At 43.6% G+C, this 16,413-nt stretch overlaps 1 protein-coding gene across 1 annotated transcript; it reads left to right on the forward strand.

The window, feature by feature from the left end:
• The first annotated feature begins 518 nt into the window (after positions 1 to 518).
• On the forward strand, positions 519 to 15,680 carry cenpe (centromere protein E). The gene is made up of 57 exons (XM_079461617.1): positions 519 to 697; positions 961 to 1,067; positions 1,149 to 1,238; positions 1,580 to 1,698; positions 1,812 to 1,931; positions 2,029 to 2,110; positions 2,191 to 2,258; positions 2,341 to 2,415; positions 2,507 to 2,558; positions 2,707 to 2,794; positions 2,882 to 3,011; positions 3,094 to 3,213; positions 3,350 to 3,499; positions 3,587 to 3,734; positions 3,817 to 3,916; positions 4,093 to 4,489; positions 4,585 to 4,641; positions 4,725 to 4,913; positions 4,996 to 5,070; positions 5,230 to 5,298; positions 5,415 to 5,546; positions 5,620 to 5,797; positions 5,911 to 6,056; positions 6,144 to 6,395; positions 6,474 to 6,695; positions 6,781 to 6,936; positions 7,098 to 7,298; positions 8,005 to 8,052; positions 8,130 to 8,213; positions 8,331 to 8,585; positions 8,664 to 8,885; positions 8,959 to 9,033; positions 9,116 to 9,190; positions 9,269 to 9,394; positions 9,537 to 9,728; positions 10,003 to 10,191; positions 10,266 to 10,484; positions 10,560 to 10,769; positions 10,846 to 11,001; positions 11,079 to 11,174; positions 11,259 to 11,342; positions 11,418 to 11,534; positions 11,615 to 11,803; positions 12,165 to 12,320; positions 12,403 to 12,483; positions 12,618 to 12,725; positions 12,809 to 12,991; positions 13,067 to 13,282; positions 13,373 to 13,579; positions 13,655 to 13,858; positions 13,935 to 14,072; positions 14,162 to 14,274; positions 14,353 to 14,450; positions 14,526 to 14,637; positions 14,714 to 14,967; positions 15,038 to 15,094; positions 15,320 to 15,680. Exons 1-57 carry the CDS (start codon positions 642 to 644, stop codon positions 15,442 to 15,444), a joined length of 7,968 nt encoding a protein of 2,655 aa, XP_079317743.1. The 5' UTR covers positions 519 to 641; the 3' UTR covers positions 15,445 to 15,680.
• Positions 15,681 to 16,413: the final 733 nt, after the last annotated feature.

The raw sequence follows: 16,413 nt of genomic DNA on the forward strand, positions 1-16,413 counted from the left end.
AGTTTGTACAATTTTTATTGCACATTTTTTTTTAATTATAGGTTCATACGTTTATTTAATCTAACAGTGTGTTGTGGACTATGTAGTGTACTGGATCGTTGTGGTTCTTTATTCTAATTAAAATGAAATTATTTAAAATACACGTGACAACTTGCCCCCATTAGGACATTTATGAAAAATGCAAACTAATTTAAGCAAAATATCAAATGTTTCCTTTCAACCAATTGCAAGATTATTTTCTAAACAAATGTTCACGTGGTTTTAAAAGGTTCAAAATAATAATAGGAATAAATTCAGCTTAAAACCAATATGACAGGAAATCCACTTTTACTGTATCATACAAAACAGTTGCAATTTAATAGTGCGTTTGTACAATATTTAATAAGATGTAGCTATATTTCATTAACACTTATTGACTTTTAAATAATTGTTATATTATTTATTTTAAATAAAGTGCACAGGAACTCGAACGGAAGCCGCTTTTGTTATTTCAACGGTGACCAATCACAGCGGCCGTCGCCCTGTGCACGCGCCTGACGGTTCGTCCAATAGAAAGATAGATTCGAATTTTAAATCCGACGACCGCTCGGTCAGTCAGTCAGTTCGTTTTTGAAGACAGTTTAGCTTTTAATGGGGCGATCATGACGGAAGAATCCGCCGTTAAAGTGTGTGTTAGGGTCAGACCCCTTATTAAAAGGTAAGCGAAGATTTATATTAACAGTTCCGAGGGTCACGTCAAGCGAATTAACGATCAGTTAACGTTAAATCGTCAGATGCTAATACTGCCGGTGACGTCACGACAACAAAAGTTTTTCTTTCTTAAAAGATGTATATATCACTTCTAGATATTTCTTTAATAATGACATATTTAAAAAATCAAGTGTGTTTTTGTCGCATCGTTGTCATTGAAAGGGCTGTAACGTGCTGAACTCTTGTAAGATCGTGTAATGATGGTTTCAGGGAGGAAGGTGAGAGTTCAGAGCCCGCGCAGCTGTTCTGGAGATCAGACAAACAGATCATTCATCAGCTGGACGATGATGGAGGTCAAGTCAAGAGCTTCAGCTTCGGTCAGTTCTGCTTCGGTTGATCACGCACGGAGTGTTAAGACGATTTGTGTAGCGTTATAACATCGTGTCGTGTGTTTTCAGACCGCGTGTTCAGCGCAGAAGAATCCACAGCTCAGCTGTATCAGGACATCGCCAAGCCTTTGGTCGTCTCTGCGGTTGAGGGCTATAATGGTGAGCCGGTGATGACGTCACGTCTGCTGGTGATCAGATCGTGTCCGTGCAGTTGTGATGAAAGTGTATTACACGGTTTCTCACTTTGCATGTCCTTCAAAGCTGCTTGTGGTTGATCCATTGGAGTTGTGTGATATTTACTGCACATATTGATGTCTAGACCCTTATGCCGTGTCTACACTGGGCGCCATGCGACATGACAACCTGCTTGTTCTTAATGGGTTTGTCGCGCCGCATCCAGTGTGGACAAAATGTAAAATTATAATGGATTTTACTGCTTTTCTAGTGTCGCGTCCGGTGTATGAATTCACAGTTGAATCGTAATCGCACTTTTCTTTCAGGTACAATATTTGCTTACGGACAAACATCTTCTGGAAAGACGTTCACCATGATGGGCAGCGAACATAATCCCGGCGTCATACCTCTCGCCATGGCTGACGTCTTTAAAACGATTAAAAATGTAAGTGATGACACATCTACCTGGAACGATGACGTTCTGTTTGTGTAAATAATTCCGTCTTGAGTTCAGTTGTGTTGGCTATGTAACGAAGCAAAGTTTTTGCATCTGTATAGTGTCCGAAGAAAGAGTTTCTTCTGCGTGTGAGCTACATGGAAATATACAATGAAACGGTCACCGATTTACTCTGTGACAGCTGGAAGAGGAAACCTCTGGAAATCCGTGAAGGAAACTATGTTAGTTGGTCTTTTTCATAAAGGTTTCTGTCTGTGGATGGATGTTGGTGTGTGGCTGTTTGAAGTGTCACCCATTAACTTGCTGATGTGTCAACAGAAAAACGTGTATGTAGCCGATCTCACAGAGGAGCTAGTGACGTCACCAGACCAGGCGCTGTCCTGGATCACCAAAGGAGAAAGTAAAGCTATTCTTATACCCCATTCATTGTTTTGCTGATGCGATATAATTCTAAACATGCTTATCTCTTTACCTAAACAGAAAACCGCCATTATGGAAAAACCAAAATGAACCAGCGCAGCAGCCGATCTCATACAATTTTTCGCATGGTAAGAAGCGTGATGAGCTGGAGCGTTTAATTTTGATCTGATCTTTTTATCTCGTGAAGTCTTATTGTTTCGTCCGTATTAGATCTTGGAGAGCAGAGAGAGAACTGATCTGGCATCAGGTGAAAACGCTGATGGAGCAATCATCGTCTCACACCTGGTAAATCACACTGTTTTGATGTTGGAAAAACCTGTGCTGTCTGATTCATAGTCACATTGGGTGGTCACGTCTCCCTTTCTTGTGTTTGTAGAATTTGGTGGATCTGGCAGGTGCGGAGCGGGCGAGTCAGACCGGAGCAGAAGGTGAGACTTCCTCTAATTTATTTAATTTAAACATTGAGGCCAAGTTTACATGTGCAGCTGTACTTCATCATGAATTATATACTGTAGGTACTCAAATAGAAATAACTGGAGATTGTTAGTTATAACCTTTAATATGTTGTGATTCTAGGAGCGCGTTTTAAAGAAGGCTGTAACATTAACCGCAGTTTGTTCACGCTGGGTCAAGTCATCAAGAAATTATCAGATGAGTCTCAAAAGTGAGTCATGTGATTGTACCGTAGCTTGTTTTATTAGATTCATTCTTGGATTAGTACCAATATTGTTTTTTTTATTCTGTCCCAAAGGGGCTTCTTGAATTACAGAGACAGCAAACTCACTCGAATCCTGCAGAACTCTTTGGGAGGAAATGCAAAAACTGTCATTATTTGCACGATCACCCCTGTCACTGTTGATGAGACCGTAAGCACTTTACAGGTAAAACGAAAGGGATTTCCTGCACGCTTAAAGTTTGTCTTGTGATATTTATAGATTGTAACCGATTTTTCAACAAATCAAGTTTGCTAGTGCAGCAAAACGCATGAAGAACGACCCTCATGTCACGGAGGTCTCTGATGAAGGAGCCCTCCTGAGACGATACCGCAATGAGATTGTCGACCTGAAACGACGCCTTCAAGAGGTAAATGCGGTTTTGACATCGACATAATAGGCAAAACATATCTTGTATCATAATTTGTGACATAGTCACAGTTGTCCGTGACGTATCGTGTTTGAAAGTTACGACCCACCTCTGATTATGGTTTGCGTACTGGCAGGTTTCCTCTGTTACTCAAACAACAGCAACTGAGCGCCAGTCGCTGTGTCAGCTGCTCCAGGAGAAAGATCAGCTCCAGAGAGAGCAGGAGGACAGGATCAGGAACTTAACCAAGCTACTAGTTACTTCAAACGTTGCTCTTGTCCCAAAGGTAACAGATCCCACCAATCTTAATCTGTAGTGCTCACGGCTGGTTTAGTGTGTGGATCTCATCGCTTTTCCTTAAACTTGTTAAAAGGTCCCTAAACGAAGAGTGACATGGGGCGGGAAACTGCTGAGATCCGCTCATCTCATGAAGGGTGACCACGGATCTACCGATATGAGCTTTGCCGAGCCGTACATCAAGAAGAGACGTGGCGACTGCACTCTGCCTGAGGATGGAGACGGTCTGTGATCTTCACAACATATCTTCTGTCATGAGAAGCTTTTAAAAGCAATCGCTCAGCGAGTTTATTGTCTTGTGTTTAGATCTGGATGAGTTTGACAGCCGCTTTGAATTCACGTCTTTGGAGGAGCACAACATGGACATGGAGATGAGCAACATCACGGCCCGCAGCTCCTCAGAGGGGTGAGAACTGAGAGCACATTATGCTACGGTTGTCTCTGCACGTTGAGCTAGAAAAATTATTTTAGGGCTTAAATGTGCTAAATTGTCGTGGAAGTTGTCAAAATGCAGAACATATTAACGCTCCTTGGACAAAAAGCATGAAGGAACTCATGTCATTGTTCATTTCCTCTGTTCAGGGGTAATTTCTATGACTCGCCCCGAGCTAATGAATTGATGGTCAAGGTGGCATCTCTAGAGCGTCAGTTGGAGGCGGAGACTCAGAGCAAACTGACAGCTGAGGAGAGAAGTGCTGAACTTCAGTTGAAGATCTCAGAGATGGAGAAACATCTTGAAATACGCGCAAAGCCATCGGAAGACAATATCTCCGAGCTGGAGAAACGTTTGGAAACCCAAGCCGACCCATCAGAAGACAAGATCTCTGAGCTGGAGGAACAGATAAAGGAGCTGCAGCATCGCCTGCAGACAGAGATTGAGGAAAGACAGACGGCTGAGGAAAAGATCTGCTCGCTGGAACTGAAGGTGTCCGAGCTGGAGAATTCTTCTGAAGCCTTGACATGCATTGAGTGTAAACAGGTACATTTGAGCTTGAAATAGTGTTCGACTTTCTTGATTTTGAATGTTTTGTGTATGATTGAGCATTTTATGAGATCTTTGTTGTGTATGTGCAGATGAAGAGAGATCTGGAGGAGGCCATTCAACTCTGTGAGACTTTAGGGTTTGAAAAGGTGAGTGAAAAAACAAACATCTTAACTTGTCATGCAGAGTAGTGTTTTCAAAGCTGTTCATGTAATGATCATTGATTTTAAAGGATGGCGTCATTGCTGAGTGCGATCTAGCAAAACACACGTTGGAGATCGTGACTGAAGACCTGGACAGTCTGAAGGCAGAGAAGGAATCGCTGCAGAAAGATAAAGAGGCTCTACAGAAGGACATCGAGGAGAGGCGGGACGCGGAGGAGTTTGAGAAACTGGAACAGGAGAGCAAGAAAGAATACGAGGTGATGAGAGAACGACGCACTGATGCGACTTGTTTACGTACAAGGAGGTGATGTGATCTCACATTTTTTTCACTCCACACAGAGAGAGTTGGAGGCAGAAATCCGCCGGTTGCAGGAAGCTTCAAAACAATCGGAAGACGTCATCCAAAAGCTACAGGTCAGTTCAGATTCACTTTCTAATGTGGATTCACTTCGTCCTGCATGTGGAGAAGATTTAAAGGGATACTAGAGCCAAATTACTCACTTTCGAGTTGAGATGACAGATTTCTTTTTTTGGGGGTAAACTGTACCTTTGACATCTGTGTTTTTTCCACAGGCTGATCTGCTTCAAATGTCCTCAGAGCTCAAGAAGAAAACAGACCTCACGTCTGAACTGCAGAATTTGGTATGTCAATACAGCGTTAATGACTAATGTTTGATGCTAACTAACAAAAAGATTTTCAATTAGCTTGATTTCGATTGGATTTCAAAAAGCGTCTCATTTGCTGCTCGATTCTGTAGAACGACAAGGATCTTGTAAAGGAAGTGACACAGTTGCGCCGCTCATTGGACGATGCGGAGTGTCTCAGTTTGGAGACTAAGAAAGAGTGGGCGTTCCTGCGCAGCGAGAACATTTCCCTTAAAGAAAGAGACGTGAGTATAGTTCTGCATCTCTCAAAGAATATGTATGTGCAGATTTCGTCGTCTGACTCTGTGCTTTCCTCAGGCAACGCTGAGCGCAGACCATGAGAAGATGGAGACGGATGTGAAGGGTCTGCAAGAAAAGCTGGAGCGCGAGAAGGCTTGCTTCAGAAAAATGCAAAGCGATCTTCAGAAAGAACTGATGGGTGCATTTGATGAGAACACAAAGCTGACAGCGCTGCTGGATGGAAAGGTCCCAAAAAGTAGGTCCTACACTGTCGGCAAATGGCAAATTTGTGTTAAGGAAATACATGTTGACATTAACAAGAAAAAAAAAAGAAAGTTAAAGTAATGTTTCTGTTTTTTCTCACCACAGACCTGACAGATAATGTTGTGTTGGAGAAAACTGTTTCTGAGCTACGTTTACAGCTTGATCAGAGCTACGAGCAAGAAAGAACTCTACAGACCAAGATGGACGAGTTGGAGGCACTTCCTGTTAAAGTGGATGAGTTGCTAAATCAGGTTAGTGAAACCGAATCATGACTTCACGTCACATTGACCCTTTTGGAAAAAAAAATTGGCATTTTTTTAAATGATGTTCTGTTTCAGGTGTGTGTTCTGACAGAGGAGCTGAGCTCTGTGAAACGGGAGAAAGAAGCTGTTCAATCCAGCTTAAATGAAGTTCAAGAGAAACTCAAAGACGCACAAGAGCAGCTGCTGAAGATGGAGAGCGATCTGGTGGATGCTCAGCTGAAGGAACACGAGCTCACTGAACAGCTCCTGATGATCCAGACTGATCTTCAGAACGTCACGCAAGAGAACACCACACTCTCCAGATCTCTAGAGGAAGTCACACAGAAGGTACGTTTATGTGTTTACACACCACATCTCAACCTTGACTATGAACATTTTGTTAAACCAAATTTGATCCTATTTCAGTCGCTCCAGTTGGGTGAAGAACTCCAAGGTGTTTGTGCTGAAAGAGATAACCTTCATTCTAACACGACGGAGGATGTTCAGACGAATCCAGATGAGATTGAGAATCTGCGTCTCGCCATCGGTTCCATAACTGAGGAGAAAGACCAGCTGCGGGAGATAGTACAGGTTTTGAGAGAAGAGAGAGACCAGCTCAAGAGTGACATAGAGGAGAACGTTGAGATGGTGAGAGCTCATTCCCGTCACCACATCTGTCATGAATGCCACAGTGGCTGGTTACAAACACCGTTTTATAATTTACTCTCCACAGATGATCGAATCTCAAGCAGAACTCAGAGACACTCAAGAGAAGGTGAAAGAACTTCAAGGGAAAATACTCGACCTGGAATCATCCAGAGGACAGATGGATGACCAACGTGAGCAGGAAAACTGTGAGGATGAACAGCTGGAGAAGCTACGAGATCAGGTAGGGCTGGTATAAGTAGCCAACATTGTAAAAACAATCTTTGGTAAATGAATAAGATTCTGAGGTATAATCCTACAAAATGCTCTCCATTATAAATCTGATGTTTCCAGTGTAAAGTGGACACGCACAGTTTTCTGACGGTCATGTTTGTTGAACTGCAGATCAGACAGCTGGAGGAGAGGTTCAGCGCTGATGCTGGTGAGAAGGACCGTATGGTGTCTGAACGCCATGAAGCTTTAGAAAAGATCCAGGTGAACATCATGTCTTTAACCGAGGAGAGGGATCAGCTTCAGAAGAGAGTAGAGGAGCTTGAGAAAGACAACATCCAGTTGAAGAAACATCTGGAGGAGAGTGCTGAGAGGGTAAGAAATCCTGAAGTCCCAATGCCCTTTCTCTTGACTTCCGTTGAAAATGTTTACATGGAGTCCATCAACAGATGACTGGCTCTGATAGTTACTCTGAATGTTAAACTGAGGTATGACAAGGTGTTTAAAAATACAATGCGCACAGCAGCTTGTCAAAAATGTTGATGCCACCGGTCTTAGAAATTTGATCGATTACAGTCTGGTCCATTGTGTATAAGTGAAGACACGTTTCATGTTTAAAGGGATACTTCACCCAAAATTCTCATCATTTACTCATCTTCAAGTTGTTCAACAAATGTATAAATGTCTTTTATTCTGATGAAGATCGAGAAAGATATTTGGAAGAATGCTTATTACCAGACAGATTTTGACGGTCATTGTGGGAAAAAATACAATGGAAGTCAAAAGTGTCCCAGAACTGTTTGCTGTCCTACATTCTTCAAAATATCTTTGTGTTCAACAGAAGAAGAAAAAAGTAATTTTTCCTACTCTGGGAGTCAATGGGGGCAAGATCTGTTTGGATCTTGTGTGTTTTACCAAATATCTTTCTCGGTGTTCATCTGAACAAACACATTTGTAACAACTCGTAGGCGAGTAAATGATGACCGATTATTCAGGGTTATTTATTTATCTGATGCCAGTCTGCATACACATGAAATGAGTTCACAGTAATAATGCAGTTTCTATTTGAAATGAATTGCAGGAACATCAGGATGGATCCAGTGAGGAGAACATCGCTGAACCGCAACAGGTTTGTGATCATGACTTTATTTTTTCTCTTTTGTGTGAATGTGTGCGTTAATCTCCCTGACGTTGTTTTCTCTACAGATTGAGACAATAAAGAGCGAGATTGAGACGTTGACCGAGGAGAGAAATCGGCTGACGTTAAACCTTCAGGAAACATCTCAACAGGTGAGAATTGTGGAGTACAGCTGGAGAATGAACCTGGATTTGGTGATCTGTCTGGGGTATGTCTTCTAGTATCGCTGAGACTCGTTTTATAAATAGTTTTCTATTGTTCTGGTTCAGCTGTGTGCTTTGACAGAGGAGCTGAATCGGGAGAAAGAAGCTTTGGTGTCCGTTCAGCCCAGATTTTCAAATGAAAATGATGAGAAACTCAAAGACGCACAAGAGCAGCTGCTGAAGATGGAGAGCGATCTGGTGGACGCTCAGCTGAAGGAACACGAGCTCACTGAACAGCTCCTGATGATCCAGACTGATCTTCAGAACGTCACGCAAGAGAACACCACACTCTCCAGATCTCTAGAGGAAGTCACACAGAAGGTACGTTTGCGTGTTTACACACCACATCTCAACCTTGACTATGAACATTTTGTTAAACCAAATTTGATCCTATTTCAGTCGCTCCAGTTGGGTGAAGAACTCAAAGGTGTTTGTGCTGAAAGAGATAACCTTCATTCTAACACGACGGAGGATGTTCAGACGAATCCTGATGAGATTGAGAATCTGCGTCTCGCCATCGGTTCCATAACTGAAGAGAAAGACCAGCTGCGGGAGATAGTACAGGTTTTGAGAGAAGAGAGAGACCAGCTCAAGAGTGACCTGGAGGAGAGCAATGGCCTGGTAAGTCCTCTATTCAGATTCTGTAGATGTAAAAAAACTGTGAGATGTGTGTATAATGGATGTGATTCATCAGCTTCTGCGGGTACAGCAGGAGAACGCAGGTCCACAGCTACAAACCGACATCACACAACATGAAGAACTCACGAAGGTACGTCTGATCTTATGATCACCTGTGTCTAAGCTTACCTGAAACGCATGTGTTTTTATACATGACATTCATCTCTCACCAGCTTAAGGAGGAGCTGGATGCTGCGATCGAGGAGAAGAACCAGCTGAAGTCTGATTTACAGGAGAATGTGGAAATGGTGAGATTGCCTTAAATGTTTATTTTATAAAGAGACCAACATCTGTGCACTTACATTTATCAATGTTATTAAACACAGATGATTGAGAATCAAGATGAGTTGAGAGGCACTCTGGAGAAAGTGAAGGATCTGGAGAAGACCGTCTCAGAGCTGGAGTCCAAACTCCAGGCGACAGGACAGCCGATCCACGAGCCTCAGGAGCAGGTATCTCACCACTACATTGTCAACCTGACACTTGCCATGAGTTGTTCATGAGGCGTGTCAGTGTTTAGTTGATTGGCTGGTTTGATCTTGATTCAGAGGTAGTGCTGTAAACGTAACTGAGAAATCATGTCACGTGTTGCAGCTGGGAGATGAGCGGGAGCATCTGCTGTCCGAGAGGAACATGAGCTCACTCGATGAGTCTGAGATGGTGGAGAAGATGAAGAGTTACATCAACTCTCTAACAGAGGAGAGAGACCAGCTGCAGGAGATACTGGAGGCTCTCAGAGAGGAGACGGAAGAGCTGAAGAGAGACCAGCAGGAAAAACAAGAGATGGTAAGAGATGTTTTTTTACTCCACGTCCAGCAGTGTTGAACTGAACTCCTTGAATATTCCAGATTATTTCTGCGGCTATGTCCATCATATAAGTGAAAGTCAAGAAAATCAAATTTGAGCATTAAAATATCCAGTTACAGAGGTAAAGGAGTTGACCAGATACATTTAATTTAGAAAGCATATTATGTACTGTAAGTTGTGTTATTACCTATCTATAGTTTTAAGTTTTATCACAAAATGTACCCCAAATTACTATTATGTTCACCCCTAACAGATGATGCAGTTCTCAGAGAAGCTTCAGTCTACTGCTGCTGAAAGAGATAAGCTCTCAGCGGAGAGGACCAGACACGAGGAGGAGACGGAGCGATTGAGATCCGTAGCCACGGAAAGAGATCAGCTCCTGGAGACCCTACAGACACTTACTGAAGAGCTCAAGAGAGACCAACAGCATCAAGACCAGATGGTGAGACTCTTCACTTCAGGACTGTTTTCTGTCTAAATAAATGTAAATTAAACATAACATTACATGTTTTAAAGCTGGTCGAGTTAAGAGAGCAGCTCCATGAGGCTTCTGTTGAGAGAGACCATCTCCTGTCAGAGAAGACCAACAGCGATCTGGAGAGAACGACTCTAGGAGAGATGCAGACACATCTTGCCTCGGTCACCGAGGAGAAAGAACAGCTCATGGAGATCCTGCGGAGCAACAGAGAGGAGAAGAACCTGCTGAGAACAGACCTGGAGGAGAAGGATGAGCTTGTACGTTTGCATGCAGGATCCTGTTTCAGGCTCTTTGGAGCAGTCAGGCACTAATGTTTTTTTCATCCCCTTCAGGTGGCGGAGCTTCAGTCCACCTGTGCTGAGAAAGAGCAGCTGCTGTCTGAGAGGAGCAGAGAACTTCAGGAGAAAACATCTGCGATCAAAGCAGCCGGAGAGAACGTCTGCGCTCTTACCGAGGAGAAAGACCAGCTCATGCAGGTGCTGCAGGGGGTTCGAGAGGAGAGAGACCAGCTGAAGGGAGAGCAACTGGAAAAGAGCGAGAGGGTAAGTGAGGGTTAAGCTCATCGCTCGGATCCTCGTTTAGGTCTGTCAGCTGAATGTTTCTCCACTGCCTTCACAGATGTTAGAGCTGAGACAGGAGCTGATGTCCACGTGTGCTGAAAGAGACCAACTAAGAGCCGAGAAACGGAAGAGGGACGCATCCAGCGCATCCTCAAGTATGATGTCGTCATATGAGGGAGGAGACCTCCAGGAGATTCTGCAGGGTGTCCGAGAGGTAAAGAAGCACAGTGAAGGACTAAAATCACATGACTTTACTAAACTGTGTGTTTTACGGAGTACATATCTCCTCAGCTTATCCAGGGTCAAGGGGAGCTGAAACAGAAGAAACATCTGGTGTCAGATGAGTCGAGTCCTGCAGACAAACCGAATCCAGCTCCGATCCAGCAGGTGTGTGAGACTCCTTCACATTCATCAAAGACGACTTACAAAGGTTAACAGCTTTTTGACATAAGTTTTCCTATGAATCTTCAGATTCAAGCTCTCAGTGAAGAGATGGAGGCCTTGAGAAACGAGAGGGTGGTTCTCCGGAGAGACCTTCAGGAGGCTGCCGAGATCGTAAGGGTTCTTGCTGTCACGCTGCAATTTTGAGATGCACCAAACTTATTTGACCTACTGTTTGTTTTTACTTAGTCCAAAACGTATCAGGAATTACTTCATGTTACGAAAGAGGAATTGAAGCAACAGCGGAAAGAGAATGCTGATGTCATCGAAGGAAGTGCTGAAGAAGAGTCTCGACTCCAGCAACAGGTGAGTGCAGTAAAATATTATTTTTTTTGTTTAACAACTTATTTAAAATGTAATCTAACCCTGTTTTTGTTTGCCGTCAGTTGAGTCAGATGGATGAAGATCTTGTGGCTTTGAGGACCGTAAGAGACCAACACAAAACTGAGATCCAGAACCTCCAGTCGCAGCTAACCTTGCTCACGAAACACAAGGACGAGCTCCAGGAAACACTGGAGAGAGCGCGAGAGGAGAGTGAGCAGCTGAGACGCGATCTTCAGCAGAGTGAGCTGATGGTAGGTGGAACCTCTAAGGCTGAAGTATATTTCCCTCGCACAATTTGTCATCAGAATAATACGCACACCTTTGGAAGTTTGTTACCTGCGCGCACATTCCATATCTTGCAGTGTTTAGTTTAACCATCAGGTCCTGGTAGCCTCGATTCAAGGTATCAGATGAAAACCTGACCCCTGTAGGCCCGGAGAGGTATTGCAATATGTTGCAATGCGCATTCGTCAAAACTCGTGTGTACATTTGAGTCGAGAGCAGTATTCCTTGCAAGGCTGTGCGTTCGGCTGTACACGTAAAAAAAAGGATGCCATAGGCTTTAGATCTCTCTAAATGTTCGAGACGTGTCAAATATGTTTGTTGTTGCAGAGAACACAACAGTCTGATGAGCTGGAGTCTTCTGGGACCCTGAAGGAGCACCTGGAGAACGAGAAGACTCGTGCTGAGCAAACCCTCAAGTCTTTGAGAGAAATCGAAGAGGAGAGAGATCAACTGAAACTAGAGATGGAGCAGAATATGAAACGGGTAAAAAAAGTCGTTAACATCACTCCTTGTCAAAGATGTTTGATCGTGGATCAGCAAAATTGATGTTGATTTCTTACCACAGCTGACACGCATTGAGTCACGAGCAGGAGAACTAGAAAAACAGAAGATTTTTCTGGAGTCTGAGGTTCATTCTCTGAGTCAGGTGTGTGCTCGTCTCATTTGTGTTGTAAGGGGTACGAGAGGATGTTTCCCCTTTCATCTGTGGCTATGACACAACCTTAAGTGCTTTTATAGAACGTTTACTAGGTTAATAAAGCGAAAAAATATTTCCTTCAGTCTCTCACAGAGGTGAACTGCAGCTTATCTAACGGAACGGACCACAGTAACCAGCAGAGATCTGCAGAAATGATCGCAGAGATCGATGCGTCTCATGAGAAGCTGCAGGTGAGCGCTGATTTTCGCATTTGTGACTTTCTCACGAGATCGTTTGATTCTCACGAGAGATTCGTTCTGTCTTTCCTATAAAGGTGGCCTTCGGAAAGCTCCAGGACATTGTTGACCACCCGTCTGATTCTTTAGCTGATGTCAACCGTGCTGAATGGACCGTCATCTTCCAGCTGCTGCCATTTATCCCGAAGTCTCAGAGAAGCATCCACGGCGAGCTCACTTTGCGAACAACACAACTGAACCACGTTCTTCTCAACACGGCGGTAAGTCTTGATGCTCCGAGTTTCTACTCATCTTTGAGATTCTGAGAATTGCTAACGGAGGGAGAAACTTTACAGGAGACGTTCAAGAGACATGCGGAGCGCTACAAGACTCACTTTGAGACTGAGATGCAGCGAGATGTGGCATCATTTGAGGAGGGCAGAATACAGGACCTGCTTGTAATCACGACTCGGGAGCCGTCGCAGTCTTTCAGAGCTCTCCAAAGAGATTTCCAGCAGGTCTGGGATCAGAGATTGTCAGATCTGTTGGAAAGGCGTGGACAGTATCTGCAGGTATGATCAATGATGAGGCTTCTCTTTTGTCGGTTCATGCGGCTCCAGAGTTTTTTGTGGTTCTGATGTTTTTCTGTTCCTCTTCCTCAGAAAGTGGAGAGCGTTGTTAAGCTTCTCGAAGACGGTTTGGCCCAACACATAGCGACTGTGTCTGAGGAACGTCAGGAGAGATCTCGAGCTGTCGAGAAGCTCCGCTGCCTCCTCGGATCTCCAGACACCACCACAATCATACAGCTGCTCGAGAGATTCGCTGTTTTCCGCACAAAAGCAACCGAGCGTCTGAGATCTCGGCGTGCGGTGAGCGAAAATCTCGACTGTTCTATTCATTTATTCATTCAGTTCTACAGCTCTCTAACCAGCTTTCTCTAACAGGCTCTGCTTGATCAATGTCACGCTGAGATCTCTCTCCTCAAATCCAACTCGACCGAGTCTGAGCAACGCTTGAAAGAGCAAAGGAGAGAAACACTAACTCTACTTCGAACCTCAGATGAGATCCAGCCTAAAACTGAGGCTGAACTTCTGCAGGACAACCAGCGTTTGACACTACAGCTGCAGCAGACGCAGAAACAGATTGAGGTAAGAGGACCTGATGTCTGAAGGGTGCGAAAGTGTGTCTGAGCGTTATATCTGATTGAAATTAAATGCGTGGCAGGTGATTCAAATGCAGATGAAGGATTTCAAGAGCCAGGCTGATGCCTCCAACCAGAAACACCTTCAGGAACTAAGTGCCGAGCTCAAAGAGAAGGAAGCCCTCATCCAGAAATTAGATGCCAAACTTAAAAAGGCAGAGGTTTGTAAACAGGCGGCGAAATTCTCCACCCTAGTTTGTTTCTTATAGGTCAGGCGTTAACAGTAAGACTCTCCAATTCTGTCCTGCAGGCGCTCGCTAAGAAAGACAGGACACCTGCTGGTGTCGAGCTGGAGTCGTTGAAGGACAAACTGGTTAAAATGGAGCTGGATCACATCGCCGTCACCACATCCCACGAAAAAGAGTGAGTTCACACTACATAAACACACACCGTACATACACTTCTGAGCGTGTGCGAGTGTGAATTTGTGATGTTTTTTAGACTGGCACAAATGAGCTCCATGCTGGAGCACAGAGGAGACGTCATTCGGAAGCTGAAAGAGACGCTCAGGAAAATCCAACAGGACGACGAGCAGTCATGTGAGTATTTGAGACGAGAGCGTCTTTATGGGCATCTTCCAAACATGACGATAACTGCTCGCTTGTCTTCTACAGTCATGGACGGAGATGAGCCGGATCTTCGTTTGGCCAATAACACGCGAGCCGTCACGTCTCTCAAAGAAAAGAAGCTTGATGAGCTGCAGAAGAAAAACACTCAGTTCGAGAGGTAAAGGGATCTGTTTATGAATGAATGTGTCCTCCCTTCCACTTCCTGACATCTAACCGTTACTCTTCACCCACAGTATTGTGAGTAAACAACAGGAGGAGATCATGAAATGGAAGCGCAGAGCTTATAAGATGAAGGAGAGTAAGAAAGACGGTCCGTGCACGCCAACCAAACGCCATACGCCCCTCACGGAAAACGAAGTCAACTCTCCAAAGAAGATGTTTCTGGACTCTCCAAAGAGCAAGTTCTTTGACGTGCGCTCTACTGCTCCCGTCTCGCTCAACTGCCCCACACGCTTCTTTGACAATTCCGCCCTCGGGACTGTACCAGGTACGTCGAGTCCGAATATTTGGACTTCATGTGTCTGAAGTCGGTCATAAACCTAATATGTTTATATTAGAGGTGTCGTGTTTGCCACCTGAGCCTGTCGAGGAGTTTACAGACAGCGAGGAAGAGGGTAACGTTTGTGTGTTCTGGTGTTTGACACAACGGTTCACTTTGCTTTTAGAGGGTCATGGTGTTTTTAAGGGTTTTTTGGGTATGTTTGCACCGTGGTTACACGGGATGTGTTCACTAGGTTTTATTCTGCTAATCTGGTCAGTTTGAAACGATCTTTGCAAGTTGAGGAATTTATTTTATTGTAGGATATTTGGATTTTTACGTTTGTCTGTTTTGGTTTCAGATTGTAGCTCCAGCACGGCGGCTGCTTCAGGTGGGGCTCAAGGAGCTGACTGGTGGAAAATTCCTAACGCTTCTCCTGCCAAGCCCAGTGCTAGCGGCGATGCTAACGGATGCCCGACACAGTGAACACTTCACGTACACATAACTGCTTGGTGTGACTCGATGTGAATGCACTGCTAAACTAAATGTTCTCAGTTTTATCGTATGTCTTCCTGTATGTGTTGAATTTTTTCTGTGATGTGTTTTTTAAAAGGTTTTTGTAAATAAATGCATTATTTTAATCTGTAATAACTGCGTTTTGTGGTGGTTTGTGTTGATTTCTTTAGATACAGATAGTGGTTATTAAAAGTTGCATTGAAACTAGGCAGAGAAAAGTCTTTGTATTCACATATTGTACTGTAAAGCGCTCCGGACTAACTTTTTTTTGCAAGGAGCGCTGTAGCCCCTGACTGAAAATGTAAGCAGCACACCTTCAAGCAGCCCGTAATGCAATTATTGACATTTTCCTACAAAAGAGCTGATACATACTTTAATAATTAATAGATTCAAATCACAGAAATGAAACCGCACGGTTTTATTTTCATTTCAGATGGATATGACATTACTCAATAATTGGGACATACGGAATTTAATAAAACGTGCTGCTTACTAGTTTGATCTGAGCAGTTTAATTGTTAAATTGTAATGTCCGTCATCTGCACTACTACTCCTAAACACCCCAGTAGCTAGTTTAATATATAGTTATTTTACAGATTACTTTAAAGTCCTCGTGAGTGAAAAGGAATTTAAAAGGCGAAACTGAGTGGGCGTGGCTTGCGGTTTTCACTGCGATTTGATTGGATGTATAAAAACAGCTGTTGTATTTTGAAATGAAACTGGCAACAGACTCACAGTTGCAGGGGAGGAGCTAACGGATGCTCCGCCCAAGCCGTCTAATTTACGTCAGTCGTGATGGATGTCATTTCAGGGCAGAACTGCAATATCAGATTTTAACTAGGATGACGAGGGTATATTCATTTAAAAAAAGAAAATTACCCACAATATTAATCTCTTTACTGTAAACGCTGCGATATTTCATGAAAAAAAATCTGATTT

The sequence above is a fragment of the Barbatula barbatula genome (genome assembly GCF_947034865.1).
Source record: "Barbatula barbatula genome assembly, chromosome: 8".
NCBI classification, from domain to species: domain Eukaryota; kingdom Metazoa; phylum Chordata; class Actinopteri; order Cypriniformes; family Nemacheilidae; genus Barbatula; species Barbatula barbatula.

Bases quoted from the DNA above. Each gene is read 5' to 3' on its own strand.
- cenpe (XM_079461617.1), top strand. From the start codon at position 642: ATGACGGAAGAATCCGCCGTTAAAGTGTGTGTTAGGGTCAGACCCCTT. The intron at 1,068-1,148 runs GTCAGTTCTGCT...GTGTGTTTTCAG, and splicing joins AGTCAAGAGCTTCAGCTTCG to ACCGCGTGTTCAGCGCAGAA. The intron at 15,095-15,319 runs GTAACGTTTGTG...TTTTGGTTTCAG, and splicing joins TACAGACAGCGAGGAAGAGG to ATTGTAGCTCCAGCACGGCG.